The 22,222-nt window shown below is 41.8% G+C and overlaps 2 protein-coding genes across 2 annotated transcripts in view; both read right to left on the minus strand.

Moving 5' to 3' along the window:
• ZFP30 (ZFP30 zinc finger protein) overlaps window positions 1-9,009 on the minus strand; it is a 30,488-nt gene extending 21,479 nt beyond the window's left edge. The window contains exons 1-3 of the mRNA XM_011973394.1: window positions 8,963-9,009; window positions 8,253-8,326; window positions 2,604-2,690 (exon numbers count right to left, since the gene is read on the minus strand). Coding sequence (XP_011828784.1) covers window positions 2,604-2,612 — 9 coding nt within the window. The 5' untranslated portion in view covers window positions 2,613-2,690; window positions 8,253-8,326; window positions 8,963-9,009. The remainder of the gene's footprint in view (window positions 1-2,603; window positions 2,691-8,252; window positions 8,327-8,962) is intronic.
• Window positions 9,010-19,111: 10,102 nt separating this feature from the next.
• Window positions 19,112-21,116, minus strand: ZNF781 (zinc finger protein 781). The gene is given in 5 exon segments (XM_011973292.1): window positions 19,112-19,145; window positions 19,457-20,309; window positions 20,311-20,491; window positions 20,493-20,620; window positions 20,622-21,116. Coding segments are annotated over 4 exon segments (1,380 nt in total). The 5' UTR covers window positions 21,105-21,116; the 3' UTR covers window positions 19,112-19,145; window positions 19,457-19,721.
• Between the last annotated feature and the right edge of the window lie 1,106 nt (window positions 21,117-22,222).

Below are 22,222 nucleotides of genomic sequence, written 5' to 3' on the forward strand. Positions count from 1 at the left end.
AAAAAAAAAAAAAAAAAGTGGAAGAAGGGTTTGATGGGTTTTGATGATATATGTTCACTTCATACATCAAATGAATAGACTGGTGCTGGAAGCCTGTGATGTGGGAAGGTGGCAATAAAGATGTGAGTGTGACTGAAGCAGAATATATGTTCTTGAAGATTTCTATAAACAAAAGACCAGGGTTTGGCAATATTTTCTGTAAAGGGCCAATATTTTAGTCTTTGTATACCACATATGGTCTCTGTTCCACATTCTTTTTTTTTTTTTGTAACAATTATTTCTAAATTTAATTAGCTTGCAGGCTGTTCCGAAACAAGCTACAGCTTGTGGGCCAAATTTGCAGTGTATCTAGTTTGTCCACCACTGCTATGGCCAAAACTTCCTATGTACTATGGAATAGAAGATAATTCTATTTATTTCCAGACATATTCAGGTAATTATCAGAATTTCTCAATTAACTGAAATAGGTTCATAGGAACAGTACTTGCAAAGGATCTAAAACATTCTCAGTAAGTGGGATTTACTCTATCTTCTTTTCCTTTAAAGATTAAAACAATAATAATTATTGATGGGATTCTCCCCAAAAAAATGAACTGTAAAATCTCTATTTTTAAAAAGTATACTTTGCATAAAACTTAAAAATTTCTTCCAGATATAACTTTATTATAATGTATCATTAGCATTTTTATCATAACAGATCTTTTATTTAATATTTATAGTTTACTACATGATACAGTAGTTCCCCCTTACACGTGGTTTTGCCTTCCTCAATTTCAGTTACCCACAGTCAACCACGGTCCAAAAATATTAGATGGAAAAATTCCAGAAATAAACAATTTATAAGTTTTCAACTCCATGCCATTCTCAGTAACATGATGAAATCTCACACTAACCACTCCGCCCACTTCGGATGTGATATGCTTTGTCCAGCATATCAACAATGTATATACTACCTGATTATCAGATCAAAACAACATCATATATATAGGGTTCCATACTATCTGAGGTTTTCGGCATCCACTGGGAGTCTTAGAATGTATCGCCCTTGGGTAAGGAGGGACTGCTGTACGCCATCTGATGGATATGTTACACTTAATAGTGATTATATTTAGATATAGGTATATTTTTAAATAAATTATATTTAGAATTTACATTACAAAAAATCTCTAAAGCTTCTGCAACGTCCAATACTCTAGTTCAGCAATATGTGGATATTGAGCACTTGAATGGGACTAGCCCAAACCCACATGTGCTGTAAATGTCAAATATATACCAGATACCAGATAGTGAAGACTTTAGAAGGAAAATAACAAGGTAAAACATATTGATGATTTATATGTATTTTTTATTTTATCTTGGTTTTGAGGCAGGGTCTCATTCTGTCACCCAGGTTGGAATGGCGTGGCACAATCACAGCCCATTTATTGATTACAGCTCACCGCAGCCTCGAACTCCTGGGTTCAAGCAATTCTCCTACCTCAGCTTCCCAAATTGCTGAGACTACAGGCATATGCCACCATGTCTGGCTAATTTTTTTTTTTGGTGGTGGTGGTTGTTTTTTAGAGATGGGATCTCATTAAGTTGCTCAGGCTTATCTCAAACTCCTGGGCTCAAGCAGTCCTCCTGCCTCAGCCTTCCAATTCCAAAGTGCTGAGATTACAGGCATGAACCACCACTGTCAGGGCCTGACCATGACTTTTATATTGAATACACTTTGAAATAATATTTTGGCCATATTGGGTTAAATGAAAGACATTAAAATCAATTGCATGTGTTTCTTTTTCCTTTTTTTTATGTGACTACTAAAGTATTTAAAATATTTACTAAACTATGTGGCCTTGCATACCATTCTATACTTTCAAAATTTGACTACTAGAAAATTTTAAATTACATATGTAGCTTGAATTACAATTATTTTAGACAGTGCTATTTTAATCCTGAGAATTTCAGATACAATGCCCACTTCTAGGAACTTCATTTCTGCCCCATTTCTGCTCTAGACAGATAAGGAGCACACAGGAGATGCTGAATGATTTGGTCAATGCACACATGGATACTGATACAATTTGGCTGTGTCCCCACCCAAATCTCATCTTGAATTGTAGCTCCCATAATTCCCATGTGTTGTGGGAGAGACCCAGTGTGAGATAATTGAATCACAGGGGCCACTCCCCCTATACTGTTTTCGTGGCAGTAAGTCTCACAGGATCTAATGATTTTATAAGGGGTTTCCCTTTTCTCTTGGCATTCATTCACTCTTTGCCTGTCACCATGTAAGACATGCCTTTCGCCTTCCGCCATGACTGTGAGGCCTCCCCAGCTATGTGGAACTGAGTCCATTAAACCTCTTTTTCTTTATAAATTATCCAGTCTTTATCAGGAATGTCTTTATCAGCAGTGTGAAAACGGACTACTAAAGATATGCATGGAGAAGATGGGGGCACTTAGGAATCTGGCTGGCTCCACCCCTTGCTGGAATGGGGAAGACTGGGGAGCAGCTGTTGAATGGGGCTCTGTTAGAAAGTTGCAGAATAACAAATCAGAATGTTCACATAACCTGAAAAAAATGACAGAATTCTAAGTAGAGAGAAATTCCAACTTACACGAGCCATGATTTTAGAATTGAAAGAACCGGGTCAATTTTCCTCAAGGTTCATTTACCTCAGCAGCAGCGTCCACAGATGCCAGAGCTGGAGAAAGAACGCGTAAAATCATGAGAACAGAATTGCCTCAGAGTTTCCAAATTTAAAAAACCGATACTATTACTCCATTCCTATACGCAACTCCCACCCCCAACATACAGACAAGTTTTGATAGGTAAGAGGTAGTTTAGACAAAGATGTCCTCCCCAAAACCACAGCAAAATCAGCTCAGCTGCACAAGGAATTGCAGAGCAGAGACTCTGCAGCATCAAAGCGTATGTCTAGACATGTCGGCAGGAGGGCTGCCAGTTGGTCCCCAGCTCCGACCCCAGGGCAGGCTGGTTTGGACCAAAGAATGGGTTGTGCAGACCTGTCCTGAACAGATCCTCCTCCCTCCATCCCCACCTTCCCAGCTGAAAAGGGGTTACACCATCTAAACCAAAACTCTCCTTCTTGGCCTTAGGAATCTGGTCGGCCTCCCCAAACACGAAGACAGAACATAGCATAGACAAGAATTGCCCAAACTTTGCTCAAATTGGAATCATCTGGATATCTTTAAACTCTACTGTTGCCTGGCTCCCACCTTTAAACACACTGATTTAATTAGTGTGACGTGGGATTTAGGATTTTTTTAACTACCTCTTCCTCCCATGGGTGTTTCTAATGGGCAGCAAAGTTTGGTAGTCAAACTTGAGTATGCCTCAGAATCACCCAGAGGGCTTGTTAAAACACAACTTGCTAGGTCTCACTGCTAGAGTTTGGCATTCAGTAGGTTTGGGATTGGACTTGAGAATTTGCATTTCTAAAAAGTTTCCAGGTGATGCTGATGCTGCTGGTCCAGATGCCACACTTTGAGGACCACAGGTATAAAACACCTGTAGAAAGGCTATATAGCAGCCTTGATTGTGGCAAAACCGCAGGTGCACATTGGGAGCCCTTCCCCAAGGCTTAACTCAGAGCTCTCTGCTCCTTATTTTCCTATTCAGGATCAATACTGCCTGCATGATCTCAATTACCAAGCAATCTTTCTTGGTACTCAGACTTAAAGAAGTAAATTTATGAAACCTGAGCATGGATAATATTCTAGAAGGTAGAAACAGGCTGGGTGCAGTGGCTCATGTATGTAGTCCCAGCACTTTGGGAGGCCCAGATGGGAGGATTCCTTGATGCCAGGAATTGAAAACCAGCCTGGACAACATAGTAAGAGTCTGTCTCTGACCAAAAAAAAATTTTTTAATTAGCTGGCTGTGTTGGCACTTGCCTGTATCCCTAGCTACTTGGGAGGCTGAGGCAAGAGAACTGCTTGAGCCCAGGAGTTCAGGGCTGCAGTGAGCTATGATCTTTCCACCGCACTCCAGCCTGGGTGACAGAGTAAGACCCTGTCTCTTAAAACAAAACAAAACAAAAAAAAGAACAAAATAGGAAAAGGAAAAAGAAATAACCTATCAGCTTATCAGTTAAAATATACTAGTAACTAGAGCACATATTGAAGGAACTGTATTGGCAGATTTGAAAAAGTTCTGACACCTCATAATTACTAAGCTGTTGGGGAAATGGATACTCAATGATATGACGTAGAAAGAATGAAATAATTTGTGGATAGAAAGTGTTTAAAATGGGACCAAAAAAGCTGGAAAGAACCTAAATATCCTTCAGCAATGTTAAATAAATTACCACGCATTCACACAATGGAAAATTAAACAGCCGAGTCCAGTGGCTCATGCCTGTAATCTCAGCACTCTGGGAGGTCAAGACAGGTGACTGCTTAATAAGTCCAGGAGTTCAATACTAGCCTGGCCAACATGACAAAACTCCATCTCTACAAAAAATTAGCCAGGCATGGTGGTGCAAACCTGTGGTCCCAGCTCCCTGGGAGGCTAAGGTGGGAGGATCGCCTGAGCCCAGGAGGTCGAGGCTGCAATGAACCCTGTTCATGCCACTGAACTCCAGCCTGGGCAGCAGAGCGATACCCTGTTTTTTTTTAAAAAAAAAAAAAAAAAAAAGAAAAGAAAAGAAAAGAAAAGAAAAATAAACACCTATTAAAAATGAAGATAAAATTCATATTTGATGTCATGGCAAGACAGCCACTACATAATGTTGAGGGGAAGAAGATAGGTTTAAAATATGATTGTAATGTAATTGTATTTTCGCAGGTGAACTACGTACACATGCATATATGTATATGCATGTGTATAAAAAGATCTGTGAATTGGAATAAAATTTTATTGTTACCTCTACTTGATGGTATCCCAGTCCTAGGTGATAATTATTAGTTCTTCCCTGGAGTCTTTACATTTTTTTTAAGGCAGGATTTTGCTCTGTCACCCAGGCTAAAGTGCAATCTCGGATCTCAGCTCACTGTAGCCTCTACTTCCAGGGCTCAAGCGATCCTCCTACCTCAGCCTCCGGAGTAGCTGGGACTAAAGACACATGCCACCACCCTGGCTAATTTTTGTATTTTTTGCCAGTCTATGTTGCCTAGCCTGTTTTCAAACTCCTGGACTCAAGTGATCCACCTGCCTCCACCTCCCAAAGTGCTGGGATTACAGGCTTGAGCCACTGCACCTGGCCTGAATTTTTTAATTAAAAATTTGTATCACTTATACCTGAACAATAGTTCAAAACAGCTATGCAAGGAATATCACAAAAAGCTCCAACAGTTCCATCCCTGCTACTCTGCCCCTATCTTCCAAATCTAGAGGCAACAATTTTTACCTCTATTAGCTGTTCCTTTTGGTATTTAAACTCCATGCATTTAAAAAACATGCTAATATTTTTACTTCTGAATTTTTAGTTGTAATCATTATATATTCCCTTACTACTATGGCAGACACAGTTTTAGCTATCTTTTACCTACTCACCTCCCACCCACATATGCAGTTACAGTCCCTTTGTCCTTTCGATATGATTTTATTCTTTTTTTTTGAGACAGAGTTTCACTCTGTCGCCCAGGCTGTAGCGCAGTGGCACAATCTCAGCTCACTGCAACCTCCGCCTCCTGGGTTCAAGCGATTCTCTGCCTGTCCCAGCCTCCCGAGTAGCTGAGATTACAGGTGCACACCACCAAGCTCAGCTAATTTTTGTGTTTTTTGTAGAGATGGGGTTTCACCATGTTGGCCAGGCTGGTCTCAAACTCCTGGGCTCATGTGATCCACCAGCCTTGGCCTCCCAAAGTGTTGGGATTATAGGTGTGAGCCACTGCACCCAGCCTCAATATGGTTTTATTTTATTTCAGAGTAAATCAGTTTTTAAATTCAGTGTATATTATTGTGACTAAACATTGTTACCAACTGAACTATGTAGTATACTCAGGTTATTCTGCCTTCTTTGCATAAGATTTTTTCTTCTGAGATAAAATGATCTTGTTTTTTGTAAGTTTAGTTTTCGAAGAAATTGTCATTAATTCATTTCCCCGAATCATGTAATTGAGGGATGAAGCTCCTGGTATAAAATAGCACAGCTGGCCGGGCGTAGTGGCTCACGCCTGTAATCCCAGTACTTTAGGAGGCCAAGGAGGGTGGATCACGAGGTCAGGAGATCAAGATCATCCTGGCTAAAACGGTGAAACCCCATCTCCACTAAAAATACAAAAAATTAGCCGAGCATGGTAGCACATGCCTGTAGTCCCAGCTACTGGGGAGGCTGAGGCAGGAGAATCGCTTGAACCCAGAAGGCGGAGGTTGCAGCGAGCCAAGATCACGCCACTGCACTCCATCCAGCCTGGGCGACACAGCAAGACTCCATCTCAAAATAAAAAATAAAAAATAAAATAGCTCAGCTGTCTATTTTATATTCTAAGAATGAAAATCAATCCTTCAGAAACACAGTCAAATACTTCAAATACCTATATCCCACCTGGCAAAAGTCAATTCCTAAATGTGCCTATCGCTGAAATTCACATGACTCTGAGGTGAAAAGTTGACGTGGTGGCGGGTGCCCGTAATCCCAGCTATTGGGGAAGCTGAGGCAGGAGAATCGCTTGAACCCAGGAGGTGGAGGTTGCAGTGGGCCAAGATCGCGCCACTGCACTCCAGCCTGGGCAATAAGAGCAAAACTCCACCTCAAAAAAAAAAAAAAAGAAAGAAAGAAATAAAACCACACACAAAACCACCCAGGCTTGTAGAAATATTTTGGGAAAATATGCTCTAAAACATTAATAATGATTATTTCTGGACATTGGGACCAAAGTGATTAAAAGCCAGTAAGAACGGCAGACAAGAACAAATGCTCATTTCACAGCAGCTACTTAATAACTTGCATTTACCCCTCCTCAGCTCCAATAAATAACTATCACTAAATACCTAGCGATTTAATATTTAAATATTACATTGTTGCAAAATAACTTAAAAATCTTTATTGTAGTATTCAAGATTCATATGTAACAACAATTTCTTGACGACTCTTATTTACAACAATACTTCTCAATATTACATTATACTTTTTTCTTATGACTAAATATAAACACAATTCTTATTACTGCATAACATTCCATCACATGGATGGAGTGTGATTTAACCATTTCCATACTGCTAGATATTAATTTCATAAAAGAACATCCCAAAAGTCACTCCCAGTTATGTCATTTCTAGACAGCGAGAATCAATGTCGTTGGAGCTTATATAACTCCGATAATACCATGCAATCACAGGCTTCCTCGCTCCCCTGCAAAAATTAACCATTTACAAATACATACAACAATTCTGGATATAATCTTAAAATATCTTTGTTGCCCTGAAAGCTCATAAACAGAGTCCAAAGACTTATGTTACCAATCCCTGTTCTGGTCCACCGGAGGGTCTGGCTCATTTTCCTGCTTGCAAGCATCCATCATAATTCCCTTCACATTTGCATTGCTCTTGGGAATAAACAAAGCTGATAGGGAATGACTGAGCATCATCATTTTAATGCCAGTGGCTAGGATGCATTAAGGACTCACTATGTGCCAGGCACTCTCCTAAAAGCTTCAAAAATATTAATTCATGTCATCTTCAAAACAACACCGTGAAGTATACACTATTACAATTATGAGGAAACTGAAGCACAGACTGCTTAAACTCGTTTAGCTTTAAGTGGCAGTCAGGATTCAAATCCACTTAATCTAGGCTCGAAATACTTAATCACTACACTACACTACACCTCTCTCAGTCGATCTAAAGATATACCCAAAATAAACTCATGCTGCCAAACCTCAAATCACATCTGGCTGGTATCAAAAACTTCTACTCACGAATTTCCTGGAAAAAAAGAAATCATCTTTCTACCCCGGAATCATTAAAACATATCTAAACCCCAGAAAACTCCTTAACAAAAACAAAGTATGAACATTAATCTCAAGCAAGGGTATTTCCAGATCATCAAAATCCTTAGAAAAACAGCGCTCACGAGTAACTGAACATACAGCTCACAGTTAACTAACCACGTAACTAACTATAGAACAGCATGAAGTAGGCACTAAAAAAGGGAAATCTATTAATTAGGTTCCCTGTCGTTAACCAGGTAGGGAAACCCTAAGGCCCAAATCAATGAATAAATAGATCATTCTCAAGCAGGATTTTAAACGGAAGGAAGTCGAATGCATTTCACAGAAACAAAGCAGCAGCACGAACTCACACGGAACCGGCTTTTAGAAGAGCAGCAGCGATTCGTTTCTCCTACTCAAGCGCCTCCTCTGGAAACCGGCAGGGCTGGGGAAGCAGGCACAGTTCAGGACACCCCAGGCTTTTCTTGATTGGAACTCCCCCTCCACGCTTCCCTGGCCCCAGCGAACCGCCACCTGCATGCACAAATGGAAACGACAGGGCAGAGGATCCGCAGTCACCCGCGTCTGGGTTCGAAGTTCCGGGTACGCTGTAGTTCCATACCCAGTTGCCCACGCCCCGGGACCACCCACTGTGTCTTTTCGGAACTGTCCAGGTGTCCTCCCAGACCCCAGACACCCGCCCCAAATCTAGGTCCCAGCGTTTTGCAGGGGACCTTCATCTTGGGGCGTTCACCTGTGACTTCCCTCTTGGACCTTTTCGCTACGGCCGAGCCTAAGTGGCTGAAGAGCGGAAGAGGATGCGCGGGGCCTGGGTCTCCAATTGCACCATAGGCCGCACCCACGAACCGGGCCCGGCACAATTACTGCCGTCCGGGCCTCCAGGCCTCCAGGCCTCAGGGCTGCAGAAGCTCAGTCCCGGGAAAAAACGTACAGCGGCCTGAGGCTCCATAGGAACCTTTTCTCCCCCTCCGGTCCTGCCTGCAAAATAACCCACCCCGCGCTCTTTTCCCTCAGAAAAGCAGCGGCCACAGCGGCGCCCGGCTCCCAGCTCCGGCCTCACCGGACTCCCAGGATCGTCCAGCCCTGGAGTCAGCCGCGCCAGAATACGGGAAAGCGCCTGTCTCGGTCTCGAATGCGCAAGCGCACGGGGGGCGGAGGCAAGTCCCGCCGCTGCTCCAGAACGGGAGGGGCGCGTGGGGCAGGGTCTCGGCAGGGATAGTGCGGCGGGGGAGGTGCACCCAGAGGGGCCGTAGTGTCCGTTGCCTCAGGCCTCTACCTCTAATGGGGGCCCCGTGACTGACCAGTGCCATTAAAGATAATCCGGGCCTGCTCCCCTGTGGACACTGCGGTCCAAAACTTAAAAAACCAACATTTCGGCTTTTTATTTTTCATTTGGTTCTCAGCTCGGCGCCAGGCGGAGGCTGCGAGCCCCGCCCCGCCCCCAGCGACGCCTCACTGGATCCTTTGGAAATCGGCTTCTGCCTGGAGTGCGCAAGCGCGCGGGGCGAACCTGGGGGCTCTTCAGGGAGCAAGGGAGACGCGTGGGGCCGCACGTGCCGAGGGGTCGGGAGATTTGGAGGTGGGTGGAGGTTGGCTACAGGATCCCGATGGGGATGGAGTGTCCAAACCTAGGCCTGTAGCCGTGACCCTGGCGGTGAGCTGGATGGAGGAAACCCCAGTGCGGCGAGCCTGGACCAAGGCGCGGCGCGTGCTCCCTGCGGTGTTTGCTGAGTGACGGCCGCCGCGCCCCCGCGCACCTGGACCGAGTGCTTGGCCGCAGGCGGAGTAGTGTTTCCGGGCACGGGGGATGATGAGTGAGCGTGTGCCGTTCTCCTGCAGGGGATTGTGATGGTGCCGCAGAGAAAGCTGCGCGGTGGTGCCTGACTCTGACGCCGGCTGTAGGGGTCTCTGGGATCTGTGCGGTTTGTGTCTGCGTTTGTGACGTACCTGAGATCGGATCTGTGACTGTGGCTCTGCCTCGTCCAGTGTATTTCCAGAATGCTTTTGCTAGGGCAGCGCTTCTGGTTCTGGTTTTCCATGGAGACGGTTTGTGGGTCTCTACGAAACTGAGTGTTGGGATTTTGATTATCTGCATCTGGCCCTTGTGTACCCTCAGGACTGTGGTGTTAGGCAAGTAAAACAATTGCAGGAAAAAAAATTGGAAAGGAATAAGGTTGCTGTTACTTCCAAATGATGGACTTGTAGGACCGTGTCAGAAAATTGAAATGAATAGGACACCATGAAACGGGAGGGAGAGGCATTTTATTTTCTTCCATACCTGGACTTGGAATATTCTAACAAATGAGATTTGTTTTTTCTCCTTTGTTCCTAGATGAACTCTTGGATAAATTCAATGTCTCCAAGCATTCTGGTCTCAAACTCCTGACCTCAGGTGATCCTGAGACCATCCTGGCCAACATGGTGAAACCCTGTCTCTACTAGAAATAAAAGTAGCTGGGCGTGGTAGCGTGTGTCTGTAATCCCAGCTACTGGGGAGGCTGAGGCAGGACAAGAGCTTCAACCAGAGAGTCAGAGGTTGCAGTGAGCCGAGATCACACCGCTGCACTTAAGCCTGGCGACAGAGCGAGACTCCATCAAAAAAAAAAAAAAAAAAAAAGCAAAAATTAGCTGGGCATGGTGGCACATGCCTGTAATCCCAGCTACCCAGGAGGCTGAGAGAGGAGAATGAGAATCGCTTGAACCCAGGAGGTGGAGGTTACAGTGAGCCGAGATCGCAACACTGTACTCCAACCTGGGCGACAGAGCAAGACTCCATCTCAAAAAAAAAAAGAGGATTGTTGACTCGAGTCATGGAGGTATGACCTGGCAGTCAGCATTTGGGGACTTGCAAATGTCTGTGCATGGCTGAAGTGTGGGGTGCCTTTAGGGAGTGGGGAGGGGAACTACAGGGGTAAACAAAGGCTAGATTTTCAAAGACCCTGAATGCCAAGCACAGGAACTAGAACTTCATTCTGTAAGTAATGGGGAGCAGGAATTAAACAGGGGAGGGCTGGGTTCATATTTATGCTTCCGAAACATCACAATGATCTTGATAGAGAGAGTGCGAAGTAGAGACAGGACCACTGGGCATCTAGATCATGGTTAGTCTGGGCATGGCTATCCCTGAGAACTTATAGGCTCTTATCAGCCTCTTTAAATAAGCATGATGGCGTCACAGTCTTTGATCTGCAGATCTCTGAGGCTGCAGCATTTCCACTGGCATGAGGCTGAAACTTCGGTATATGATCCACGGTTCAAGGTCCTCCAGCTGTATCCGTCTTTTCTTACTAAGTCCAGATGGACTCATCAGGGTTGGTGATGTAAGAATTGGTCTGGCCACTTGATTTCTTCAAAGAAATGATGCTTCCAGCACTTGAATGCAACCATAGAGAAGATCCCATTGTCCACCGGGTTCTGTTGGCTGCTGACCCTTCGCTGTTCCACTTGGCTCCTAAAGGAGAGACACAGCTGCCCACTGCCCCCTTGATGGACAGATGGGACTGGAGGTGTTCACTGATAGTGTCTGGGCTGCTTCTGTAGTCTATCTCACCCTCACCTCTCTGGGATGTTCCCTGCTCACTGGAAGGGAGAAAAGAGCAGGTGAGATTATTTGGATGGCTTTCGACAGCTGGCTGTTGTCTTCAGAGCCTCACCCTTCTGGTAATTGACCATTTAATTTATTGCCTACTGAGGCACCTTTAAAAGTCAAAGGAGTCCAGGTGCAGTGACTCACACCTGTAATCCCAACACTTTGGGTGGATCACTTGAGGTCCGGAGTTCGAGACCAGCCTGGCCAACATGGTGAAACCCCATCTCTACTAAAAACACAAAAATTAGCCAGATGTGGTAGTACACGCCTGTAATCCCAGCTACTCAGGAGGCCGAGGCAGGAGAATTGCTTGAACCTGGGAGGCAGAGGTTCCAGTGAGCTGAGATCACGCCACTACACTCCAGCCTGGGTAATAGAGTGAGACACCCTGATTCTCAAAAAAAAAAAAAAAAAGTCTCTAAGAGGCTGCGAGTGGTGGCTCATGCCTGTAATCCTGGCACTTTGGGAGGCCTAGGCAGGGGGATTGCTTGAGCTCAGGAGTTGGAGAGCAGCCTGGGTAACATGAGATCCCATCTCTACAAAAAATTTTAAAAATTAGCCAGGCATGGTGGCATGCACTTGTAGTCCCAGCTACTCAGGAGGCTGAAGTGGGAGAATGGCTTGAGCCTAGGAAATTGAGGCTGCAGTGAGCTGTGGTCATGCCACTGCACTCCAGACTGGGTAATAGAGTGAGACCCTGTCTCGGAAATAGAAAAATAAAAATAAAATAGTCTCTAAGAAAGTTTAATACGGGAATTGAATAACGATTGTTTAAGTAAAAAAAAAAAAAAAAGTGCAAAAAATAGGAAGTACACTTAGATGCATACATGTGCTTGTGTGAGGATGGGATATCTGGAATGAGATGCAAGAAAATGATTAAGTGGATTTCTGGGACTGGGGTAGAACTGAGGGACTGGTCAGAATAGGAGAGAAACCTACCTTTAATGTGACACCCTTTTTAACAGTTTGATTTGCTTTTGAAAAGAACTATGAACGTGTCTTACCTTTTCACCAACTATAAAATTATTAGTAAGTATATGGAGAGGGATCTTGACAGGAATCTGATGTACTGTCCTATTCCATGAATTTTCCATTCCAGAAGCCCCATGGTCAGCTGGGCATTGCTAGTCAATGGGATGTGGCCTGGTACTGGGTCACTCTGATGCATTAGACATCTGCTTTGCTTCAATTACTGCAGGGTTGCCTTTGAAGACAGACAGAATTTCCATGCAAGGTACGTGATGCAGGACCAATGATAAGCCTTCTCTTGGAGTAGGAGATGGGGCAGTTAGATCTCTGAGTGAACTCATAAACAGAGTCCTGGTCTGCGAGTGCTGGTTTCTTCTACAGTGATCCATCCCAGGACTGCTGTGACCCCTGTGGGGAAGGAGCCCACACAGCTGGTGTTGCTGTCTGGAGTAGAATCCTGTGCCCCACTCTTCTCATGTTTGGATATATCTAGTAAACCTCTTGTTTTAATAGCAAGACATTGAGCTGCTGACAACCCATAAAAGGTACAGCCTTACCCTGTTACAGCTCACGCCTGTAACCCCAGCACTTTGGGAGGCCAAAATAGGCGGGTCACCTGAGGTTGAGACTAGCCTGGCCATTATGGTGAAACCCGTCTCTACTAAAAATACACAAATTAGCCAGGCATAGTGGCAGGTGCCTGTAATTCCAGCTACTTAGGAGGCTGAGGCAGGAGAATCGTTTGAACCCGGGTGGCGGAGGTTGCAGTGAGCCAAGATCATGCCACTGCACTCCAGCCTTGGCAACAGACTAAGCCTCTGTCTCAATAAGCCTAAAAAAAAAAAAAAAAAAAAAAAAAAAGCACAGCCTTACCCTGCAGGATGTCAGTATGTGAGTAAATTCTTTGACTTGATTTCTCAAGTGGCTACAGAGTAGGGCAGAAATTGCCCTGCCTGTTTCACAGAACTGAGGCCCAGACATTTTCAGGGCAGAATTGCAGGGAGAAGAATGGCAGAGCTTGTTGGCTGGGACTTCTCCAGGGGAGGTGTTGCCTGTGCTGGGGACTTGGTGCTGTGGAAGCAGTTGGGAATTTCACTATGAGATCGAAGTGAAGTCATTATTGAGGCATAAATGGAGTGTAAGTGTGGCTTGTACCTGTACGTGCCAGCCCTGGCAAGAGTCTCTGGTCCAGTTGTAGGGGTGCCATAAGCAGTGAACAGCCTCTTTGGCCATGAGGTCCCATTATTTCCGTTTCCCAGGTTGTTGGTGATGGTTAACTGGACCCAAGATGATGAGAGAGAAGGGAAGCAGGTCCCAGCCACACTCAGAGCTTTGACCTCTGGAGCTCAAAAGATGTGGGACTGTGTGTGCCTCCATGTAGGGAGGGCTCCTTGCACGCTGAAGCTCTTAGTTTACGATTGGGCATATCAATTAACTTGACCCAGTCAAAGTGAATCTCAGAGGTTTATTTTGGAATGCTAGGCAAAGGTGCTCTCCCTCTTGTGCTGAAAGGGATATGTCCAGATAGGAGGCCTGGAACTGATGCAGTCATGAGGAAATTAGCCTCAAGTCAAAGCCAAAACACTGGCAAAGGGAGAGCTGAGTGTTCAGTGTTAAAACCTGATGACACAGTGAACATCTTGATCATGCCATACCCGAAGCTCCATTTATCTTTGGATTTTTTGGTTACAAAAACCAAAAAAAAAAAGTCACTGATTTTTTTTCTAAATGAACTAGTTTTTACAATGGTTTTAGATTTATATAAGATACAAAGATATGACAATTTCATACACCCACACCCAATTTCCCCTAGTAGTAACATTTACCTTAATATGATACATTTGTTACAATTAAGCAATACTATCAAGAAACAGGGCTCATATCTGTAATTCCAGTGCTTTGGGAAGCTGAAGCAGGATGATAACTTGAGGCCAGGAGTTTGAGACCAGCCTGGGCAACATATCTAGACCCTGTCACTACCAATTTTTTTTTTTTTTTAAATTAGCCAGGCATGGCTAGTCTTGTGGCTCATGCCTGTAATCCCACGACTTTGGGAGGCTGAAGTGGGCAGATCACCTGAGCCCAGAAGTTTGAGATGAGCCCGGACAACATAGCAAAACCTTGTCTCTACTAACAATACAAAAACAGCTGGGCATAGTGACACGCACCTGTGGTCTCTGTTACTTGGGAGGCTGAGGCAGGAGGATTGCTTGAGCCCAGGAGGTGGAAGTTGCAGTGAGCCAAGATTGTGCTACTGCACTCCAGCCTGGATGACGCAGCAAGACTCTGTCTCTTAAAAAAAAAAAAAAAAAAAAAAAATTAGGCATGGTGGCATGTACATGTACCTGTAATCCCAATACTTTGCAGGGCTGAGGTGGGCAGATCACAAGGTCAGGAGTTTGAGACCAACCTGGCCAATATGGTGAAACCTGCCTCTACTAAAAATACAAAAATTAGCTGGGTATGGTGCTGGGCACCTGTAGTCCCAGCTACTGGGGAGGCTGAGGCAGAAAACTGCTTGAACCCAGGGGAGCAGAGGTTGTAGTGAGCTGGGATTGTGCCACTGCACTCCAGCCTGGGTGACAGAGTGAGAGTCCGTCTCAAAAACAAAACAAAACAAAAAAATTAAGTATGACATAGTGTTTACCAAGCAAATTTGGAGGGAACAGATAATCACCATTAAATGTTTATCAATTATTTCTATGAGATTAAATTACCTTTTCCAAAAATGGACAATGGTAGCATCCCAAAATTTTATGATACACTTTTATGTCTTTTGTGTCTTTTTGTGAAGCTATCTATAAAAATTACCAGTAATCAATTAAAATTAGAAGACAAGGAAAGAAAAGTGAATATTGAATAGGCAACTTAAATGAAAATTACATAAAAGCATTGATGGACATAAACCTTGCCAGTAATTCCAAAAGTGAGTAGACTGTTACAGTTGAAACTTGTTTTTAATTAGAAGATACTAATCTGGGCCGAGCACGGTAGCTCACGCCTATAATCCCAGCACTTTGGGATTACAAGGTGGGCAGATCATGAGGTCAGGAGTTTGAGACAAGCCTGGTCAACATAGTGAAACCCTATCTCTACTAAAAATACAAAAATTAGTGGTTTTGATAATTTACATAGCTTAAAAGGATCTTCCCACAAAACACTTAGTAATTAAAAAGGGGAATATAATTTTAGAATGGACAAACCTGGTCAACAATACTTTAATCAAGAGATAAAAGTTAGGATTACTGATGCCCTAATATGATGCACTATTAATAAAAAGGGAAAGGCTGGGGCGTGGTGGCTCATGCCTGTAATCCCAGCACTTTGGGAAGCCGAGGCAGGCAGATTACCTGAGGTCAGGAGTTTGAGACCAGCCTGGCCACTATGGTGAAACCCTATCTCTACTAAAAATACAAAAATTAGCTGGGCTTGGTGGTGTGCACCTGTAGTCCCAGCTACTTTGGAGGCTGGGGCAGGAGCATTGCTTGAACTGGGAGGCAGAGGTTGCAGTGAGCCGAGATCGCATCACTGCACTCCAGCCTGGGCAACAGAGCAAAAATCCATCTGAAAAATAAAACTAAACTAAACTAAAATGGAAAAGCACTGTGTATATAGTACAGTATGGTATAACGTAGTACAGTATATGGGTGCCAAAGCATACATAATGTGAATCTAATAGGAAACATTAGAAAAGCTCAAATGGAATGATATTTTATAAAACAAATGGCCAGTATTTTCCAAAAATGTCAATGTCATAAACGACAAAAAAGACTGAGGAACTGCTCCACTATGCCTGGCCAAAAAAATTTTTTTAATAGAGTCGAGGTCTCACTATCTTGCCCAGGCTGGTATCAAACTCCTGCCCTCAAACAATACACCAGCTGTGGCCCCCCAAAGCACTGGGATTACAGGCGTGAGCTACCATGCATGGCCTAAGTAATAGTTTTTAAATGTAATTATCTCTGATTAATTTTTCAGTGTTTTTGAAGGGATCATTTTTTGAAGGGCCTTTCTAAAGGTCTTTCCCCGTATCTAACATTCATAGGGTTTCTGATTAGTATGACTTACCTGATACTGAGTTAACTGAAAGTTATGATCAAAGTCTCTGCCACATTCCTTATATTCTCTGCATTTCTTTCCAGTGAAATTTCTCTGATGTTTCATATGATTTGTGCAAAATGTAAAGGTGTTCCCACACATTTCATTAAGCTTATCACTGGTATGGATTCTTCCTTGTGGAGTAAAGTTTTCACATTTTGGCTTCATTCAGACTTTCTATAGCTTCAGGTTTGGCTTCATTCAAATTTTCTATGCCTCAGTGAACCAACTAGAAACACTTACATATTTACATAGTCCTGTAAAATGAAGTTTACCATAGATGTTTTAAATTTAATTGAAATACTAAACAAAACATTTCATACTATTAAAAATGCCTGTAAAATTTCCATGTTCCCAATTGCACTGATGCATTTATGTCATTTCTCTTACTTATCTCAATCATAACTGGCAAATCTAGTCTATATTACAAGTTGTTTCAAACCACTTTTAGATAAAGTCTACTTTCTGTTTAGCTCATTAATTTTTCTTTTTAAGTAATTCAAATTCATTGAATAAACAAATTGATTTATGTAATACGTTTCCAGTGTTAATTTTGGGTTTGTTACTTTTCTGCTTGAATGTTTATTTATTCAAATGAGCCACATACCTCAGGTTTTATTATGCAACACTCACTATCTTTCATATCTAAATAGCCTATTATTTCAGATAGCATTTTTCACTTAATCCAAGAACTATATATGGTGGTGTTTATAAACTGCAAATTTTAAAAATTCGTCTTCTATATCTACTTGTCTTATTTGTTTGTTTTTTTCAGATAAAGTCTCACTCTGTCGCCCAGGCTGGAGCGCAGTGGTGAGATCTCGGCTCACTGCTACCTCCATCTCCCAGGCTGAAACAGTTCTCCTGCCTCAGCCTCCCGAGTAGCTGGGACAAGTGCACACCACCATACCTGCCTAATTTTTGTATTTTTAGTAGAGATGGGGTTTTGCCTTGTTGGCCAGCCTGGTCTCAAACTCCTGACCTGAAGTGATCCACCTGCCTCAGCCTCCCAAAGTGCTAAGATTAGAGGCGTGAGCCACCACACCCATCTTGAGTTATTGTCAGAAAATGTACACTACTTTTTGAAACTTGCTTCAGATATATCACTTCTCATATCAACTTTAATCTAAAAAATTTACTTAATACATCCATTCAGTGTTTCCAGAGTGAATTTTCTGATTCAACTAAAATAAATTTAAATGAATGTTTCCTCATACTCACTATATTCTAACAATTTTCATTCCAGAATAAATTATCATAGATTTGCAATCAGAGAAATTGTGATGGTGGATTTCATTATATTAATAAAATCTGCATAATTAAATGTTCTTATATAAATATTCTAAGAGTAGTAATGAAGGTGATAATCATGACAGCCAATGTTTACTGAATAGTTTCTATTTACCAATAACTGTTCCAGAAGTCTTTGGATAAACTCATTTAATCTTCACAATAACCTTATCACAATGTAAGAAATTTGTAATCTGAAGTATACAAAGTTTAAATTACTTGGTAATAAAACAGACGTGGAAACTGGTGAAAGTATAATGATGCTGAAAAAGACTCATATTATAGATAAACACTTTTCTACATTCACAAAGTCAACATGATTATTCTCTATATGCTATTCTCTATGATAAGTCAAATATAATTTTAGTGGTAATATTGTTTTTATTAGTAATTGATACTCTATTTTTCCCATATAAATTTGATGCTTAATAAATTGTGAATTATGAGGCAAAAACTTTACACAGTCACTGGATTTTCTTCACTTACAGATTGTTTGCTATTCCATAATTGATAATTTTAAAATCAAGCATTTCCTATAGGAGTCACACTATATATTATATAATATTGAGTATATTGTGAGAGTAGATCTTTACACATATCTGGCTTTCATAAGGCTTCTCACCAGTACAAATTCCATTATGAAAAAGCACAGCTGAGGGACAGGTAAAAGTGTTTCCCACATTTCTTATATTTCTGAAGTTTCTCGCAATGTGAATGTGGTGATGTTAGGTAAGGATTGTTAAATAAAAAGATGCTATTCAAATACATAAGATTTATCCCTTCATGTATGTATTCTCTGGTGCTTTTTCAGCTGTGAAAGACAAGAAAAGGCCTTCTCACATTCGTTACATTCACAGGGTTTCTCACCAGTATGACTTCTTTGATGTTGAGTAAGATGCGCCCTCTGCCTAAAGGCCTTTCTACATTCCTACATTCAAAGAGTTTCTCACCAGTGTGAATTCTCTGGTGTTGAATAAGAGTTGAACAATCAATAAAGAATTTTCTACATTCTTTACACTGGTATGGCTTCTCTCCAGTGTGAATTCTCTGATGTCTATTAAAGTAGGAAACACAAACAAAGGCCTTCCCACATTCGTTACACTCATATGGTTTTTCACCAGTATGAATTCTTTGATGTTGAGTAAGATGTGTTCTCTGCCTAAAGGCCTTGCTGCATTCCTGACATTCATAGGGTTTCTCATTAGTATGAGTTCTACAGTGTTGAATAAATGTTGAATAACAAAGAAAAGCTTTCTTACAATCTTTACATTCAAAGGGTTTGTCACCAGTGTGAATTCTCTGATGTGTATTTTTTTAAAATTTTTTTTGAGATGGAGTCTCACTCTGTCGCCCAGGCTGGAGTGCAGTGGCACAATCTCGGCTTACTGCAAGCTCCGCCTCCTGAGTTCACGCCATTCTCCTGCCTCAGCGTCCCGGGTAGCTGGGACTACAGGCACCTGCCACCACGCCCGGCTAATTTTTTGTATTTTTAGTAGAGACTGGGTTTCATCATGTTAGCCAGGAGGGTCTCGATCTCCTGACCTCGTGATCTGCCCACCTCGACCTCCCAAAGTGCTGGGATTACAGGTGTGAGCCACCGCGCCTGGCCTCTGATGTTTATTCAAGTTTGAAAGCCAAGTAAAGGTCTTTCAACATTCCTTACATTCATAGGGCTTCACACTGGTATGAATTCTTTGATGTTAAGTAAGAGTTAGATAATTATTGAAAACCTTCCTACATTCTTTACACTGATAGGGTTTCTCTCCTTTGTGAATTCTCTGATGTCTATTAAAATCAGAAAAACAAATGAAGGCATTCCCACATTCATTACATTCATAGGGTTTCTCCCCACTGTGAATTCTCTGGTGTCTCATTAGATGTGCACTCTGCTTGAAGGCCTTGCATTCCTGACATTTATAAGGTTTTTCATTAGTATGTGTTCTCTGATGTTGAACAAGTGTTGAACAGGATATAAAAGCTTTCCCACACTGCTTACATTCATAAGGCTTCTCACCAGTGTGAATTCTCTGGTGTTGAATAAGAGCTGAGCAATTATTAAAGGCTTTACCACATTCTTTACATTCATAGGGTTTTTCAACAGTGTGAATTCTCTGATGTCTGTTAAAGTCAGAAGCACAAGTGAAAGCCTTCCCACGTTCCTCACACTCATATGGTTTCTCACCAGTATGAGTTCTTTGATGTTGAGTAAGATGTGCGCTTTGCCTAAAAGCCTTTTTACATTCCTGACATTCATAAGATTTCTCATTAGTATGAGTTCTCTGACGTTGAGTAAGTGTTGAGCAATTATTGAATGCTTTGCCACAGTCCTTACATTCAAAGGGCTTCTCACCAGTGTGAATTCTCTGATGCTGAATAGAAGTTGAGCAATTGTTAAATGCCTTCCCACATTCTTTACATTCGTAAAGTCTCTCACCAGTGTGAATTTTCTGATGTCTATTAAAATCAGAAACAGAAGCAAAGGCCTTCCAACATTGCTTACGTGTATAAGGTCTCTCACCAGTATGAATTCTTTGATGTCGAATAAGATGTGCACTCCACCTAAACATCTTTCTACATTCCAGACATTCATAGGGTTTCCCATTAGTATGAGTTCTCTTATGTTGAATCAATGTTGAACAACATAAACGCTTTCCCACATTCTTTGCATTCATATGGTTTCTCACCAGTGTGAATTTGATTATGTTGGGTAAGGTGGGCATGCTTTCTTATGGGCTTTCCACATATCTGACATTCATAGGGTTTCTGATTAGCAATGACTTATTTGATATTGAGTTAGTTGAAAGTTACAAGCAGTCTTTGCCACATTCTTTAAATACATTGCATTTCTTTGCAGTAAAATTTGATGTTTCATATGATTTGTGTAAAATACAGAGGCATTGCCACACATTTCATCAAGCTTGTCAGTGATACAAATTCTTCCCTGTTGAGTAAGATTTTCACATTTTTTATGTTCATAGAGTTTCTTTCCAGTATGAATTATTTGATTTAGAAGAAAAGATGTAGGCTGGATGAATTCATATAATATTTTTTCAAATGGCACAGTTACATGCCTGAAATATTCCTCTTTAGTTTCCTGTTGTCTCTTAAAGAGTCCTTTGCATTTCCAATCATTTCCAAAACAAGATTCCTTGAGGCAAGAACTTCTGACTCTTTCTATTATTTTCCATTTTAACGATTCTTTTTCAAAAGTGCCATTCTTAAGAGGTAACTCCTTGGTGTCATACCTAGACAGCATATCTGAAAGAAAATAAACATCATGTTTTCCTCTTTTATGAGAAATAAAACTTCATAGAAGCAGTCAAACAGATAATAATGCCCTTAAGCAAGAAATGGCTTAGATAACTTTCAAATCTTGGCATTTAATTTGCAGAAAAAAATTGTTGGAATGGCTATATTAATATCAGATAAAACAGACTTCCAGTTACTCTATTATCAAAGATAATTTTCTCATAATGATAAAAGAGTTATAATAACTCATCAGGAAGACTTGGCAATCAGAAATGTGTAGGTGCAGAATAACAGAGCCTGAAAATATGTGAAGCAAAAATTGACAAAAGTAAAGTAGGAAATAGATAATTCTACAATCGTAGTTGGAGATTTTGCAACCATCTCTCAGTAACTGATAGAACAACTGGAACATCCCCCTCCCCCAGAAAATGAGTAAAGTAATAGAGGATATAAGTAACACTGTCCACCACCTTCAACTAGTTGATATATACAAAACATAATATCAAAAACTGTAGAAGGTACATTCTCTTCAAATACCTATACACATTCCAAATAGACCATATGCTGGGCCATTAAACAAGTCTCAATATACTAAAAAGGATTAGTGTCACACAGAATATTTTCTTTGATCACAATGGAACTCAGTTTGAAATTATTAAAATATCTGGAACCTGTCCCCCAATACTTGAAAACTAAACAATACACATGGAAATTAGAAAATACTTAGAAATTAACAATATAAAAGTATAGCACAGCAAAATGTATGTTATATAGCTAAGGTAACATTTACAGTGAAACCTATAGCTTTAAATGCTTATATTAGAAAAGAAAAAGGTATAAAATAAACAACCTAAGGTTTTACTGCAAGACAGTACATAAAGAAGAGCAAAGTAGGCCAGGGAGGTGGCTCATGCCTGTAATCCCAGCACTTTGGGAGGCCGAGGCAGGTGGATCACGAGGTCATGAGTTCGAGACCAGCCTGGCCAATATGGTAAAACCCCATCTCTACTAAAAATATAAAAATTAGCTGGATGTGGTGGTGGGTGCTTGTAATCCCCAGCTACTCGGGAGGCTGAGGCAGGAGAATTGCTCGAACCCGGGAGGCAGAGGTTGCACTGAGCTGAG

The sequence above is a fragment of the Mandrillus leucophaeus genome, unplaced genomic scaffold (assembly GCF_000951045.1).
Source record: "Mandrillus leucophaeus isolate KB7577 unplaced genomic scaffold, Mleu.le_1.0 Scaffold137, whole genome shotgun sequence".
NCBI lineage: Eukaryota > Metazoa > Chordata > Mammalia > Primates > Cercopithecidae > Mandrillus > Mandrillus leucophaeus.